Source organism: Exophiala bonariae, assembly GCF_035927105.1.
Source record: "Exophiala bonariae strain CCFEE 5792 chromosome Unknown scaffold_20, whole genome shotgun sequence".
Classification (NCBI taxonomy): Eukaryota; Fungi; Ascomycota; class Eurotiomycetes; order Chaetothyriales; family Herpotrichiellaceae; genus Exophiala; species Exophiala bonariae.
Window position 1 is genome coordinate 1 of NW_027042495.1, and position 13,278 is coordinate 13,278.

The following is a 13,278-nucleotide window of genomic DNA, read 5'->3' on the forward strand; positions in this document are numbered from 1 at the left end:
CCCCCCCAAAACAGCACCACAACCCGACCCAAATCCAGGCTAACTCATCGTCATTTCGCTGCGGTTCCCACCAGAACACCCTGGCCCCAATGTCCGCGCCGTCAAAAAGTCAACCAACACCCTGCAGGCGCGATCTCGAACCCCACATTCAGGCCCTCTGGGTCAAGCAATCCACCACAACAGAACGCCGAGTTCCAACCATTAGTCCCGCCAAATACCTACCAGTCTACTGCAACAACACGCGCACACGCTCATACGCATCCTGCAAGGCGTTGATATCAGCACGACTCTCGGCCAGGACCGCGGATGCATCACCGCCGCTGCTGCTCCCTGTGTCCGCGGCGGCGTGTAAAAGCACCGTGGTGAGGAAGTCCAGCGAGGCGCCGAGCGACGAGACGTGGGCGGAGGCACGGTCCGTGAAGATCTGGGAGGGAGCGGCGGATGCCGACGATGCCGACTGTGGATTCGGGAGGATGATGCTCAGCAGGTTCAGTGTTGAGATGTAGAATGGGATGTTGAGGAGGAAGGCGGAGATCGTGTCGTCGTTGTCATTTTCTTCTTCCTCGGTCTTTGAGGTCCTAGTGTTGAATGCTTGGTCTAGGGAGGTCAGGTCTTTGGGGAACAGGAGATCGAGCAGTGAAGATTCATTGCCTCGGATGCCGGCTTCGTGGACTTCATCGGTGATGAGGTCTGGGTTCAGACCGGTCTGAGGGGAGAAGAGGCTGGCATCCGTGGTCTGGCCTTGTGGTTGTCTTTGATGTCTTAGATATCTCAGAATCTCGTCTTTCAGCCAGTCGACGCCGACTGCTTTCAGGACGCCGAGCTGCTGAGGGGGTGCGAGCGGGATTGGATGTGGCTCCAATGCCGAAGTGCTCCTCGTGAGGCCCGTTTCCTCGTCAATGCCCGGCTCCGGGTGCGGATCTTCTTCAAACTCGGCCCAGTTGGAACTCAACGTGCTTCCCTCGATGGTTTGTGCAATGATCTGAAGTCGGACTTCTGGCTTGGGGTAGGCGTGGATGAGCTTCGATGCAATCTGGTAGGCTGAGTCACGCAAGCTGGCCCACGGGGTGATGGCGAAAAGTTGTGTTAGGGTACTGATAAGAAGAAGGAACTTGGCAGGAGAGAGAACCGTCCCATCTGGTGGGGTTACTGATTGTGCTTCTTCTTGGGAGTTTGCCAGCGCTTGTCGATAAAGGAGGGAGAGGAGTGAATCGAGTAATGCAGCTGATGGAATTGCTGGTGTTGCCGACAGGGGCGATGAGTGGTCAATCAATTGAGCAACTGCTGCGATGGAAGGTGAGAAGGTTGCCGCGTTCGAAGTCGTTGCGGCTTCAAGGTATGACTGGTACGCGTACAGAAATATGACTCCATTCCGTGGCAGTGGGATTTGAGAAGGAGAGGTGGGGTACTCCGATGGCTCCTCTTCTGTTTCTTCATCAAACCCTTCTTCTACGGTATCTTCATGAATGAGTTTCTTGATTTCTGCAGATATGTCGCAACCCAGATCGAGGCTGATTTTCTTCACCTTGGAAAGCACAGATTCTCGTTCTTGGGTTTTTGGGGAATCCTCGAATAGCTGAGTCTCTGTTTCCCTACCTGGTACTGATTTCTTAGGCTCAAGTGACTCGCGTAGTCGGCTGGTCCATGACATAGATGGAAACTGATCGTCAGAAAGAGACGAGAGGTATTCATCCAACACCTCGAGGAGGACAGCATATAGAAGACGAGAAATGATTGCTCTCTCTTCGGCAGATGGTAGATTGACACCTTTCTCTGCCTCCTCGATCTTTGCTTCTGGGTCTGGTAAAGTAGCTGTGGTTGCACTGGGGGTTTGGGTTTGACCACTACTAGTTGACACTGTCGGCACTGAGATGTCACTGACTCGTGGAGGAAGTGGTGGTCGGCTCTTACCAGCCAGCTGTTCTAAGACGGCCAGAAAGGATAAGGTAGTTGCAGCCGTAATGGGAACATGTCTGTATGCACCTAGAGCTGCTGGTAAAGACGTGGCAAGGAAACGGCTAGGATACTGGGTCTTGATCCTCGAATGTAGAATGCTGAGCATATTGAAGAGAGATTGTAACTTCAGTGCTCTCCTAGCAGGTGACGGTATCACAGGGGTGTCGACATTGACTTGATCCACAGAGTTGTCTGTGGACTTTGGTTTGGTCGGTGGCATACCATCTAGCGTCATGGCACCGAGATGAACTCGAGGGGCCTCACCCGCGAAAGTGGGCAATTCATCTTCGTCGTCGCCTTGGTCAGAGTTACCTTCATTGACCTCATCGTCTTCGCCATCGCCCAATTTCTCAAGTTCTTCAGCTACTCTAACGACCACCTCTCGGGGATTGCCTCTTCGAGCAATGATCTCCAAGCATCGATTTGCCTCATCGGGAGTATCACTCAAAAATCGTAGAATGATTTTAAGCAGGTCCCAGCCAATTTCTTTGGCTAAGGTACCGTCATCATCGCTTAGTAGCCTGGTGAGGGTTGGAAGATTCTGAGGTGTCAGTTGATATTCCAGTAGGGTGAGATAGGTCATGTAGTCAGTGGCCGGGGGTAGAGTATCGACCAAAGGGTCTCCATCTGGAGGAATCTCAGATGCCATTATTGCTTCTCAACACTATTGATAGATGGTGTTCTCGGCTATGACCTGGCGTTGAAGGGAAATTGTGTCACTTGAGGTGATGTCAAACCTGTGTCCGGACGAAGCTTCTTTGGCGGGGAAATAGCTTCAAAATCCCGAACTCGGAAGGTTGCGAACCTCTGGTGAAGGAATTCGAAGCGTCTGTCACATTGAAGAGGTAGAGATCCGTTGTTTCCCAATCTTGTAATCCTCTTGAACTCACTCTGGGGATTGTGATTTGGGTAAAAGTGAAACTAATGTTGTTTGGGATCAACTGGAATCTTTTCGTGAAGACAAACGAGATCAGGTGTCACAAGCGTGGGATTGATGTTCGAGTTGGAGATCATCATATAAAATCTTGGCATGTCGCAAGTCGGAAACGTGAGTTCTCACTGACTTTAGTAAACCATCTATCCCTGCAGGCCGATATTGCCGGTGGCCTTGTACGGGACCTCTCTTCGAGCAGAATAGCATACGAAGTTGAAATGTAGGTATCGTGAACTCGATATGGATACCTCGAGTCCTGAGGCATTTGCCATCATGGACCTAGTCATGTGACTCTCTTGGGTTTTTTTATACGGCATTTCCCTGGGCATGGTGTCGACCTCAACGCCTCGCTGGAAATTACCTACAAGACAATCTTGACAAAAATCACAAAAATTTAACACGTTCGTCGTTCGTATCCGCCTGACGGGATAACTCACAGTACTAAAGTCTAAGAACACGCCGTCCCTAGTTGCTGTCAGATTGGACACGACAGCATCATAAGCGGCGTCTCCAGCGAACGGCACACCATCAGGAGGAATCGCACGCGGTTCTAAATTTGAGCAACTTGGTCACCCTGTTCGGCATATTCATACCGAGTGCCTAAGTCCACTCTATTCCTTTCCTGATAACTTAGGCCAACCTGCACTTCGTGGTTATATCGTTATCCCTTACTCAGATATCCAATCTCTTGCATTTCCGGCGGTTTTCAGTATATCGCCCAAATAGCACACGACAATTTTCTCGTGAACGTTTGGTCTCCCCACGAAGTTAGACAACTCGTTAAGTCCCCGGATCCCGGAACTTCTGGGCCTGAATACGGAAATTTTCCAATGTCATTTTTGGCTTGAATTTGATCTTCCACGTGTCATCTCTTTGCTTTGTCGAGATTGAATTCAAACAAGCGACAAACCAAACACTTTCAGCTTTCCAGGGGGTCCATGCATAGTCTTGGTCCCCAAGTTCCAGGAATGAAGGAAGAGGCTGAGGGGGCGCAGCACTAGAATAAAATGGTGTCCCAAGGTCTCACCGGGAGATGGCTTCTAGGTAACCGTTGGCGTGCCCATCATGCCCTCCCTAGGCAAACAAGGGCGCCACCCTCCCCACTAGTGATTACCTAGCTTCAACAGTGTTTCCAGGGCCTGTGGCTAACGCGCCATGCGACGGGCAGCGTTCTCTATACGAGCGAGCCGTGTCTCCTGCTTTCCACCTCGAAGGTAAACCCCTGTTTTCCACACAGACAGAGTTTGCAACGTTCATATCTCATAGTTTGCCTCCATTGATTTTCGGGGCAAGAGGGGAAAGCTGGGTAACTAGCCCCATGACATGCAGATGGAGAGGCGTAAGATTGGAGATCCAGAACAGCGGAATTGGGATTGGGAATGATTTCATTATCAATGGGTAAAGTAACTGGATGCCCTAATTTTGTGACCTTTGTCAAGCCGAGTAGTTCAAAGGTATCCCCAGCACCAAATGTACATTAAAATTATACGAGGCACGAATTCCTAGTCTAGCCTGCTGGACCTCGAGAGTCGAGACTCGATGCCTACCTAAGTCAAGGCTTGCGGAGAATATTATGTCGCCCATCGGAACGATCCTTTTCCTCGCCTGTGGTCCATGCGAGCTTCCTTCGCTGTCATCGCCCACTGTCGCTAAATTCCAACCCACTATCCCACTTGGGAGCTCCCGTTAAGGGAAATCCAATAGTGCTATATGTTGGTCTATTGCCGCGTAACCCACTATCGAACACAATTGAGATCACCGTCAACAAATTGAGACGAAATCACTCAGGTACAATACCTGATTGGGAACCAAGATTTCGGTTGGCTGACATCCTTCAAGATTGCGGCAAGGTAAGTCATCACTTCCAAATGCCTAGTCTAGCCTTGAGCATTCAAGCCTGATCGCCCATGGCCTAAGCGGGCTGTTTGGTGCCACATCATGATTTACTCGACTCTAAGTTTGTGCCACATACGATTGTGAGCCTGCTTGTGGTAGAGTTTGCTTTGATGCCAAATAAAATGTATTCTACGATATGGTGGTCCTCCATGATTTTCCACAATTAATTTTATATGACAGCACGTCAGAGTCATGAGTGTATCTGTCGTATGTGTAAAGTGCACAGCTTCATGAAGCAATCAGAAAATCGTGGTCAATCCATTTCTCAAGGTTTAACAACCACGTACGAAGTACTACCACCCTTGTCCAGGCCTAGCCGGAGGATTGCTTGACACCCAACAAGCGAGAAACCAGTCCCGGGACTATGAGCCAACAGGAGCCTACACCGGACTTCGGATAAGCAGAAATAACCCGCGTCCCCTGGTCTGTTCATGGATTCGGAGGACATCTAGATATTTTTGTTACTACTGGTGCATCCATTATTAAATTTGCATGCGACCACGAATTGCGTTTTCGTCCCTCCACGAATCCACAATGCCCAGCCTCACAACAGGTAGGGTATGGAGTCATGAGGATCACGGGTAGATAGGAACTCCTAAAATAACGGCACAGAAACTTACGGGATTCAGAGTGTTACGCTGACTAGGTTGGAAAACATAACGGCGAATCTACGGAAGTTATACATATCCGTAGTAAAACAAGCCTGAGAAACTGGGGCACTTTCATATTGCTCCTCTCGATGCTCCTGCAGTCTGAAGTCATGTGCAAAAGTCAGATATCAGGTATTAGGACTCCGTATTCGAACGAGCATCAAAAAGGAAAGCATACTCCGTGAGCTAACGACTTCTAGGTCTAACTTCCTCGTTCCCTGGCACATCCTGATTATGCCTGTAGAAGTGCTAGCAAGGTTCCATTTAGAAGACGAAGCCTTCGTTATCGATTGTGTTTTCCTCGTCATTGATCTGTAGGTACTCCCGAGTCATAAATGGCTGTACTCCGTAACCTACTAACGTGGACCGGATAGCATCATGCCAGCGAAAAAGGATATCGTCTTGGCTAATATTAATTGGTTCCACTGATTACGTGCCTGTTCCCTGGAGTTTACTGGGCTTTGCTGGAGCATTATTATTCAGAGAACGCATGCCCCGACGTCCGGGTCACTCATTGAACCCAGGGCCACCAGTCCTTCGTACTGGTTCTTGGTGGCTACTCCGTAGGACGTTTGTGGAACATCAAACCCATCGCGGAGGTTCCCAGGTCGTCATGAGTGGTACAGACGTGTCTATTTCTGGCACATGGAGCCCGGTTAATAAAGAATGAGATTGAGAGTGCGACCTCGAGTCCCGGATTTCATGCCAGACATTCGCTTCTGGATGGCGCAAATAACAATACTCTGCACGGATTGATTCCAGGACACAAGGCTTAAAGGTAGATTTTTGGCGTGCATGGGGGCCGCATACTCCTTGCCCGCGAGATACCTTCCACCTTCCCTTAATCGGGGTTTCCTCCCTCAGACTGAAGGCCTAATGCAGGGGACACGGAGGTCAACTTTCTGCATTATGCTGTCGGCTTCTCTTTATTCGTCCAGACATCTGGACTAGATTATACTTGCCTTTGGCCTGTCTCTGAATGTCTCTCCATATCACAATCTCGACTACCAATAAACAGCTCGCAGAGATTCCCGGGCAGCAATCACCGTTTTCAAGCCCAACGCAGACTACAAACACCCAACCAATGACGATACCTCCAAGCCTTGTCCAAAGGAAACGACCGAAGAATTGAATAGTCATTCGTTAGCATCCGCTACTGGGGCCGGGCACCCAGCCGGGGTTGCCCAGCACAAACTCACCGGCGTTGAGGTCTGCCGATCGACCGCCGCTAGACCCCTGACCATGAGAAAGCTTATACTTGATTGCCCACTGGGTCCGCCAGGTTGCCACCCTGCCCTATCCATGCCCATCCCAGAATCAAAGAAGCTGAATTCAGACAAACCCTCAGCGTTGATCTTGCCCGGGGTGGCTTGTGGCTGGTGCCATCGTCACGCTGGCTTGCCGAGACACCACTATCTGGTACTACCGAGCGGCCAATGCCCAAGACGCTCACGAGCGGCGAAACCTCATCCACACCAGGCTGCTGGTCGCTTGCTGCGGATTAGAGCATGTCGCAATTGACAGCGGCAGACATGGCCAAGTGTCCGTCAGACGCAAAAGCTAATGCAAACATTCAGCTCCTTCATGGATCCCTGGGCATCTCCATCGTACCGATGTGGATCTAGCCATTTGAACTATTGGACAAATATTCTGCCTTTCAATAGAGCAGATCGTCACCCACGATCACGACCATGAGGAAATTTGTCTGCATTTCATGTTTTCCATTATTGACAGGCTACGTGCCCAAGCCGTTCTTGTACCGCTGCGTCGCAAGACCAACACCAGTCCCCGACCATCTGGGCTTTTGTCTATCTGAGAGACTCAAGCCCTGATTGAATTTGTTTGGTGACTCGCTCGTAGGCCAAAGCCACCTGATCTTCGAATATACAGAGGCACGCTGTTTACAGTCATTCAGTCAACACACTAACGATACCTCCGAAAGCCCTCTCGCCAGACATTGACCATCTGGAAATCCCTCGTCGTTGCAAGTTGCCGCTCCTGCCCTCGCATCAGGTGTGTGCTCGCCCGCCCGAATTCTATTTCAAGTCGAGCAGTGGTTCAACTTCTCCGTGGTTGGTCAGCTATATTATGATATCTGTTCGGTCGATGTTGGTTGTGTAAAAAATCGGGGCTGAAAGGCATTGACAAGGTATGCAGAGCGACAGTGATATATGCTGTGTTCATCTTCGATCAACTTTATTGGACCCAAGGCAAACCACTAACTCAGTACCAAGGACCTGCACGGACATCGGAACAAGATCGGAAGAAAAGACATTGGTACTTCGCCTCAAAGACGTGACTTAGCGGATGGTTTGGACCAGCATACCGATCAACATTGAGCACAGACACACTTGAGACGAAATCCATTCACATCTCCATCTCCGTCCAGCCTTGCACCACCTTGACACGGCAACTTGGAACAAGCGACCATTCATGCAGATTTGATATTGCGTACTCGGGGTGACCTGATGCAGCATTCACCTCTACCTCAGTTTCCTCTTTTCCATCCCTCTTTCAAGCGACACCGGTCCAGTATCGACAACACCAGATTCGCGATCAATCTGACTTTGCCCAAACCACTCGCTGCGCCCTTGTGGGCACCTCTACCCTCACCTCCCATGTCCGGATCGCCCCCACCGGAGCCACCTACTGACCCTCCTCAGATTGCTGGTCGACGACGAAAGCGTTCTCATACTCCTCCAACAACGACGGCTGCTTCCAGCAGCGTTGTTCCTCTGACACCATCTGATCAAACTACATCAACACCAGGCAATCTGGCAAGAGGTGGTGATATACTCACGGAGGCCGTGGTTCAGCCTGGCCCGTATGCCTCCCCATTCGCTTCGAGCGGCTCCTATCAACCAGCATCGAGTCTATCGACTGTGGCTGTCACCGATCCAGAATACTTATCGCAAAGCCCGATTTCTCCAAGGGCAACGAGAAAGCCTAAACCTCATGTCACTTCCGCTTGTGTCAACTGTAAGAAAAAGCATCTAAGATGTGACGAAAGTCGTCCGTGTCGGAGGTGTTTACAAAGTGGGAAAGAAGTAGGTCTTCCGAGGCAAAAATTGCCAGAGAGCACGCAAATACTAACCCTATTAGGACTCATGTCGAGATGTCGAGCACAAAAAGCGAGGACGACCCCCTCTAAAGCCAGAAGATCCTTCGGCACGAAGAACATTCGAGTCTTTACCGCCAGGGGCACTATCGTATTCTCCAAGGACGCTTCCGGGAACGGACACAAGTAGCTTAATGCACTCGACCACATATCCGCCGATTAGACCTTTACAGACGCCCTATGGACGAGGACCCCCATTTCCCGCGATGTATGCACAGCCTTCAATATCGCCGAGCCACGCGACAGCTGTAGGCACTTTTGTCCCATCATCCCACCCGTATACTGGCGGTTCTGGTTCTGTCTCTGCCCAACCTCCAGTACCTTATAGCAATTCTCCTCCGGAATCGTCGATGAGGCCAATGGCAACCTACCCGAGCTCATACAATTTCCCTCCCTATCAGCACATGGGACCCCCTACAACATACTCAAACCCGATATTTCCACGAACTTTGACGAGTCCGTCCATGGCTGGCGACTCTCTTCCGCCTTTAGAGGGATCTGCGGGCCTTCAGCTACCGCCCATTCGTACATCACCTCCTGGTGTTGGACCGATCGACCCTGCTATATCCGAACCACAGTACCGGCAAGGAGTGCAACGTTCCCCACAGGAAGAACCAACGAATCGAGATGATGGAACACAGGAACCGGACCCAAAACGACCAAGGATGGACATACAAGGCATTCTAGGACCTCGCGATCGCGATTGATATACCCAAGTCGGCGTCAACTCAGACTCTTACGACTTTGCACATAATTCACGAAAACGGCTTTTCTAATCCCTCGGAATGATGCAATGAATTGGTGCCCAATGGCATTTGGGAGAAGCTTTTCTACTATTTTTTTAATCCATGTATAACAACAATCGATTTCTCCAACCAAGGCGCACGGTGCTGGACACCGCGGCCTGAGTGCCCACCGACATCTTACATTTTTCATTCGACATCTCACGAGCACGAGCATGAACAAGCGGGTATAGCGAAATTATTAGATTTTGAACAACCAAGCGACGATATATTCTATAGTATCAAGGATTTCAATTGGGGAGAGGCTGTCTGCTCTTCAACCTACATATTAGTACTCTTAATCCAAACGCCATCACTCATATGACATCAAGTTCCTCAGCCATATTTATTTCTTTTCTTTTTGCCCCAAATGTGAATACCTGGTTGTTCCGACCGCAACCCATCACTGTACTTTGAATAAATTGGTAAACTTCGTGATCAGATACCCCTAGTCTCAGCCTTTGTTCCGACTTATCGCACCACTTTCCTTCCCATTTCACCATGTCAGCAGCGTTGAGATACGGAAGTTTCATTAATCCATTCCTTCAAGGTACTTGTAGCCTAGGTACCTGAGTACCTGGTAGACAACGACTAGATGCCAAGACTATAAATAGCTAACTGGATATGGCTAGCATAGCCATGGCAAGGACCAACATCCGTGCGAAACCTCCCATTTCCTTGACATCTCTTTTCTTCCTCTGCTCCACACTCTTCTCCACACAACTATGTAGATGCAGATTGAGGGGAATGAAGCCATCAAGGTCGTGCGACAAGTGCTACAGAATCAAGGCGCGGTGCAATTATGAAAACAACTCACAAGTATGTGAGCGCTGTGCTCGACTCGGGCATGTGTGCAGGATAGATAGAGCTATCCTGCCGCCCGGTCGACCACGCACGGCCTTGAAACCGCGGCGTACTCCAAGCCCAAAGCAGGAATCTTCACCACTTCCACTGATTCCTGCTGCTCCGACGCGGCTAATATTTGATGGCCGTCTTTTGCCCATTTGGAAGGGTTTCGGCCAGGATGAACTCACTTTGGTCGAATTCGTCCTCCATCCCGACCAGATCTCCAGTCTCGTTTATGGGCGAACCTTCCAGGATTCCATGCGCTCAGAAATGGCGTCCCAGCTTTATGCCGCCACCGACCAACTCAAGGACGGCATACTCGCTTTCGCCAACGCCCTATTAGCCAACAAGCACGCCACGGTTGCTGAAAACCTGAATGATCCTTCTTGTCAAAGAGGTTCCAGAGCGCTCCAGAAGTTGGCAACCATACAGACAACCTCGATCGAAGACGCTCGGGCTGCTTTGGCTCTTGCAATGATGATTATTACCTACAACGACATCACGATAGGGGCTTCTACTCTTCCAATAGCAAGATCAGCTCTCCTCCAAGCTCTGCCCTGGAAACAACAGCTGATACGCGCAACGCTAGAGGATACAGATCCGAATATTATATGCATTCTGTTCGTGGAGGTAACGGAGTGCATTGTGTTGGGAGAAACACCGGTCTTTCGTTATGAGCCTTCACAAGAGAACACAATTGTTGATCGTTACTATGGAGTATGCCCGGAGCTTCTCCCATTTCTTTACGACGTTTGTCTTCTATGCAATTCTGTCAGGTCGGGCACTGCTTCCTGGATCGATGTTAGCTTAGGGATTGAGTGGATCAGCTCATTGGTCGACCAGTGGTCACCAGAAGCGGCTCTTCAGCTACGTGATGAGATTGTTGTGGATAGAGACGAGAAGCAACACTTCTTACTTCAAGCCAAAGCCTTCAAGTCCGCAGTTCAGCTTTTACTTTTGCAGATTCAAAGGACCCCTCTTGGCGACGCGTTAGCACATGACAAAGCTGTGCAACTCCATGCAGAAATCCTGGATGTTATGGAGCAAGGAGTCGACAGACCGAATTACGTCCTTTTTCCCTACTTCGTGGCGTGCCTGGACAACTTTAATGTGGATGAAGATCTGGAAAGTCCACTCCTTGAGACCATGAATAAGATCAGCAACGGCTTAGCACCAAGAGCGTGCCAGAGTATGGCGGCAGGGCTGAGACATATATGGGCCAATCGACGACGCAGACCAGCTTTACCTTGGTTCGAGTGCATTGACCAAGGATTATCTGTGGCCATGGGACCATGAAATGTATATCATACAATAACAACCATTGCCAACGCATTTAGAACGCTGATAAGGTGGTCTACGACGAATACACCTTCCGACCGTTCATCCACGTCTCCGTGACACAAGCTTTCAGCAAGGATTTTGCATCGAACCCATCCAGCAACCCGTCTACTACGATAAAGTCGGCCTTTTTTCCAACCTCTAAACTGCCGAGTTCCTTTTCGGCAAAGCCAGAATAAGCAGCGCCCCAAGTTGCAGCACCAAACACCTGGTGCATATCTAGACCTTGCCGTTGATTGATCTTGGTATGGTTATGCTGGTCTCGTGATGACTGTCTGGTATTCGCGACATACAAATTGGGAAATGGCTGATGTGGCGCAGTGGGCGAGTCAGTACCAATGGCTAATTGAGCACCATGTTCCTGGAAGGCTCCATGCGCAAAGGCCCAATCGCAACGCTCTTTGCCCACCAATTCAGGCCATGCTCCCAAGATCGAAGGATCAGAATGCACTGGCTGCACAGAAGCAGTGATGCCGAGTTTTCCCAGTCTTTTAGCGTCATCCGGATGAGTGAGTTCGAGGTGTTCGATCCTGTGTCGCTGTCCAGTGGTGCCTAGACTCTCCAGTGTGTTGATTGCTTGATGAATAGCGGCGTCACCAATGGCGTGAATGGCGACTTGCAGACCAGACTTGTCAGCTTTTGCAGCCACTGCTCGTATCGCATCGTCTGTCCAGTTGAGATCACCTACCCCCTGCGGAGTCACTAGGTAGGGCTCTGAAAGCGCAGCTGTACATGAATCCACCACGCCGTCAGCTATTATCTTGATTCCAGCGATCCGGAAATCTGGAGAGTTTTGGAGATTGTACTGTGCATGGATGTCGATTGCCGTTTGAACCTGAGCGAGCTCATCCGCACTCTTTCCTGTCGGTATTATCATCCAATGCGCCGCCACTCGGAGACCCAGTTCGCCGTTCTTGTGCATGTCCTCGAACAAATCCCAATGTCCCTGGTCCATGGCCATTTCGATCACACTAGTATAGCCCGAAGCGTGGTACTCGTCTGTGGCTGCTCGAACGCAGTCCTTCTTCTCCTCTTTGGAAAGTACGCCTATCAAAAAAGGCCAGACGAAAGTAAAGACTGCGCCTTCGCTTATTAGCCCTGAAGGGTTCCCATCTTTGTCTCTGTGAATTGTTCCATCAACAGGCTCAGGGGTGTCACGGGTGATGCCCAAGTCCTTCAACGCCGAGCTGCTGCACCAGCAAGAGTGTAGATCGTCCGCATCAATGAAGATTGGGCGAGGGTCAATATCGTCGAGCATGCTCGCAAGCGCTTGGCGACTAGTGGTGGCTTGTCTCCATCCTCGACAGAGAATTCGTTGAGCTTTTGGGTTGCTTTTCGCCGCCTGAGCAATGGTACTTCTTATTTCTTCGAGGTTGTGGCAGTTGTCAAGTCCAATTTTAAGCAAGGACGCTCCGAATTGCAGTAAATGCATGTGCGCATCGACAAAGGCTGCGAACACAGAACGACCTTTCAGATCGACTGTATTGGTGTCTTCACGATTATTGAGGGAGGGGATTCGTTTTCCTGCATCGTCGCCCAGGTATTCTATCCGATTCTCGTTAATGACCATACTGGTGCAAGTCTCGAATGCAGACTTGCACTTCCCATGGTAGATCACCCCATTCTCGAACACTGTCCTCATCTTGATTAGCAAAAGTTAATGACAACTTTACAATCGATGCTGAAGAAAACGTTTTTATGTAACTGCGTCTGCGACGACATCATAAATCAATCGTTGCGAAAGCACCAGCGGAGGAC

General features: G+C 50.0%; 4 protein-coding genes across 4 annotated transcripts; 2 read left to right on the plus strand and 2 right to left on the minus strand.

Annotated features, from left to right (window-relative positions):
- Positions 1-226: 226 nt before the first annotated feature.
- LTR84_005298 (uncharacterized protein) lies at positions 227-2,605 on the minus strand (the record flags this gene model as incomplete). The annotated part of the gene is made up of 1 exon (XM_064848869.1): positions 227-2,605. The coding sequence occupies one exon, from the start codon at positions 2,603-2,605 to the stop codon at positions 227-229; it is 2,379 nt and encodes a 792-aa protein (XP_064704083.1).
- A 5,449-nt stretch (positions 2,606-8,054) lies between these two features.
- LTR84_005299 (uncharacterized protein) lies at positions 8,055-9,261 on the plus strand (the record flags this gene model as incomplete). Its single annotated transcript, XM_064848870.1, has 2 exons — positions 8,055-8,483; positions 8,539-9,261. The coding sequence occupies 2 exons, from the start codon at positions 8,055-8,057 to the stop codon at positions 9,259-9,261; spliced, it is 1,152 nt and encodes a 383-aa protein (XP_064704084.1).
- Positions 9,262-10,321: 1,060 nt separating this feature from the next.
- On the plus strand, positions 10,322-11,478 carry LTR84_005300 (uncharacterized protein; the record flags this gene model as incomplete). The annotated part of the gene is made up of 2 exons (XM_064848871.1): positions 10,322-10,327; positions 10,348-11,478. 2 exons carry the CDS (start codon positions 10,322-10,324, stop codon positions 11,476-11,478), a joined length of 1,137 nt encoding a protein of 378 aa, XP_064704085.1.
- Positions 11,479-11,536: 58 nt separating this feature from the next.
- On the minus strand, positions 11,537-13,090 carry LTR84_005301 (uncharacterized protein; the record flags this gene model as incomplete). The annotated part of the gene is made up of 1 exon (XM_064848872.1): positions 11,537-13,090. One exon carries the CDS (start codon positions 13,088-13,090, stop codon positions 11,537-11,539), a length of 1,554 nt encoding a protein of 517 aa, XP_064704086.1.
- Between the last annotated feature and the right edge of the window lie 188 nt (positions 13,091-13,278).